This window comes from Ursus maritimus, unplaced genomic scaffold (assembly GCF_017311325.1).
Source record: "Ursus maritimus isolate PB19 unplaced genomic scaffold, ASM1731132v1 scaffold_27, whole genome shotgun sequence".
NCBI classification, from domain to species: Eukaryota; Metazoa; Chordata; class Mammalia; order Carnivora; family Ursidae; genus Ursus; species Ursus maritimus.
Window position 1 is genome coordinate 34,648,665 of NW_024425230.1, and position 2,883 is coordinate 34,651,547.

The 2,883-nt window shown below is 52.4% G+C and overlaps 1 protein-coding gene and 1 long non-coding RNA gene across 2 annotated transcripts in view; one reads left to right on the top strand and one right to left on the bottom strand.

The window, feature by feature from the left end:
- Positions 1-479: 479 nt before the first annotated feature.
- LOC121105548 overlaps positions 480-2,883 on the bottom strand; it is a 4,449-nt gene continuing 2,045 nt past the window's right edge. The window contains exon 2 of the long non-coding RNA XR_005838139.1: positions 480-2,296. This is a non-coding gene — a long non-coding RNA (uncharacterized LOC121105548). The remainder of the gene's footprint in view (positions 2,297-2,883) is intronic.
- The window catches only part of ANP32A (acidic nuclear phosphoprotein 32 family member A), a 36,358-nt gene continuing 35,721 nt past the window's right edge, over positions 2,247-2,883 (top strand). The window contains exon 1 of the mRNA XM_008708541.2: positions 2,247-2,372. Coding sequence (XP_008706763.1) covers positions 2,319-2,372 — 54 coding nt within the window. The 5' untranslated portion in view covers positions 2,247-2,318. The remainder of the gene's footprint in view (positions 2,373-2,883) is intronic.

A 2,883-nucleotide genomic window follows, 5' to 3' on the forward strand; every position in this document is an offset into this window, starting at 1 on the left:
GAAAGGATTACTCCTCTGGAAAGCCACTGTTCTGTATCACATTGCTAGCCGGGTGGACTTAATTGTGGTTAAAAAATTCAAATTGAAGATGAGTATTTACATCAAAGAGAACATTACCTTCAGTACTCCTAGGTTACATAGCTTCTATGTGTGTAATGAAGAGCTCTATTTCAAAACAACCTTAAATGCTATAGCCAGAAATAACGGACTCTGGCAAAGAGAGGTAATTTGGGGTCCCTGTATGTTCTTTAACAAAGTCAGTACGATTTAAAAATAAATGAATTCCAACTACACAAATTGAGTTCAATAAGATTAACAAAACTGAGGGAGACCAATATCTCAGCTATGTCAACAAGTCAAATACATTATACTATTTATACCCAGATGACATAGAACAATGACTTTCCATTTTTATTTTGCATTACCCAGTTACTCAGAGTAAACATTATTACTTTTCAGATGCCACTTATCATTTTATCTGAAAGAAAAATTTACTGAGCAAAATGCTTAGCTGTAGGATTTTACGTTTACAATCCATCAGGTTATAATATTAAAGTTACTACAGTTTCTTCCCCACTGTGAGCATTCTGTATGTGCGTTTTATTTACATTCTGTCACTTTCTATTTCCTCCTAAACTTTATACGCTCAAGAAAGAAACTGTATTGGTGTTATGTAACAATACTTCAAATTTGCAACATACATACTGGTTTCTCTCTCCCTTGAACCCATGTGCCTGGAAAATAAACACAATGTATCCCCCCCAAAACCACCTTGGAGTGTATAAAGAAGAGTGTAGACCTGTAGCAGTATAAGCACTGGAAAACAGTTGTGTGGAAGGGTAAAGATGTATCTGTCCTTGTTGACAACAATCCCCACGATTTAATAAGAGCCACAGGCAGCCAACTTGGTAAATGACAAGGTTCAAGGCCTGGCCATAAGAAGTGGGTAACCCAGTGGGAGTTAAGGCTTTTAGGTCTTACAACTAATGTGATTCAAAAAACAAAACAAAACAAAAAAAACCCAAAAACCCCAAAGCAAGCAAACCGTAAAACCTGGAGAAAGTGCTCCAAATAGAGCCTCTTTGGCAACCCAAATTCAACCAAATGATTCAGGTGGACGGTTAGAATAAACTGTGCGCCGTTTCCTTTCACTAGGTCTACAAGCCCATAAATTTGTTTGGTCCAGAACACCAGGAGTTATTAGCACCTTCCTTTTCCACTTTTTAATATTCAATATATTCAGCAACAATCCTTAATCCATGGTCTTCATTCATTTATTGACTGAACAAGATCCTGGGTGCCTCCTGGTGATCGCTCCTTCCAGATTGACCTTATATGACAGCAAACTGAAATGCCCCTCCGTGGAAAGGGTCAAGACCGTGAGGAAAGTCATCCAAAGGTGGACGCATCTTGCTTTCATTTACTTGTTTATTAGAGGGGCGGCGATGGCCGTGGCTGGACGAGGACAAGGCGCGAGGCGAAGGGGCGCGCGGGCCGTGAGCCGCAGCCCCGGGTGGGCACCCGCGGAGGAAGTGGAGGGCAGTAGCCACGCTCTACCAGCTCGGCCCGCCGGACCCAGAAAATGACCAGCCCCTCCCCCTCCACTGCACCCTTGACCCCTCCCCCTCTTTCCAGGCCTTTCATCCGCCCGCTCGCCCGCCGGGCAGCCCCGCGGGCCCCGGACCTCGCGCCGCCCGCCTCTTTCGCCAACCCGGTCCAGCGACGCGGGCAGGCCCAGGGCGGCCCCGCGAAGCCCTCGGCCGGGCGAGGACCCCGACCCCGACCCCTCCGGCCGCGCCCCTCCCCCTCGAGTAACGCACCTGCGGCCCCGCCCCCGGCCAAACGCTGAGGCGGCGGCGGGCTGGCGAGGCCGAGCGGCTCGGCCCTCCAGGCGCAGTCACCTTCCCTTCCCCCGCCATTCTGCCCACCCCCCTAGCTCAGCCACCAAGCAGCCGCCGCGCTCCTCAGCCGCCCCGAAATCTAAAGGGGTCCGTCTCCGGCACCACAACCAAATGGCTGAGCCTCCCTGGCCGGCTGCGCAGCCCGCCCATTGGTCCCTTCCCCCCCGCCGCCGCCACCATTGGCTGTTGCCCGGAGACCCTCGGCAGCGATTGGCTCCAGCTGTTGCCGCTCATCCGCCGGACCGCAGGTCCCGCCTCCACCGTGATCAGGTTAGTGTGCGCCGCGGGTGCTGGGGGCTCGAGAACCGAGCGGAGCTGGTTGAGCCTTCAAAGTCCTAAAACGCGCGGCCGTGGGTTCGGGGTTTATTGATTGAATTCCGCCGGCGCGGGAGCCTCTGCAGAGAGAGAGCGCGAGAGATGGACATGGACAAACGGATTCATTTAGAGCTGCGGAACAGGACGCCCTCTGATGTGAGCATTTGCCAAAAATATCTCTGTCGGTCCATTCTCCTACTTTGTGTGTGTGTGTGCGTTGGGGGGAGGCACTTTTTTTTGAGGGGGGGCGCCCGGGAGGTGTGGGTTTGGGGGTCGGACTGCAAATGAATTGCAAGGTTGGGGGGTTGCAATGCCATCCGAGCATGTTCCGGCTGCCGCCGCCGCTGCCCTTGGTGTGTGACTACCTGTGCGTGTGCTCCCGCGTGTGCGAGTGTGGGTGCGAGAGTGTGCGTGCGAGTGTGCACCCACCGGGGGCCAGCGGGCGCACGCGTTTGGGTCGGAGAGAATGAGGCAAAATAACCCTCTGAGCTCGCTGCTCCCTTGACTCCGTCTGGGGGGAAGATTAACGAGGGAGGAGGAGGAGGGGGGCTGCCTCCTGGATTTAACAACAAAAAAAAGGGGGTTTTATATTTTATAAATGAATCCCCCCTTCCGCCCCCCTCCCGCGCCTTCCCCCTCCCTTTCTCTCTCTCTCTCTCTCTCTCTC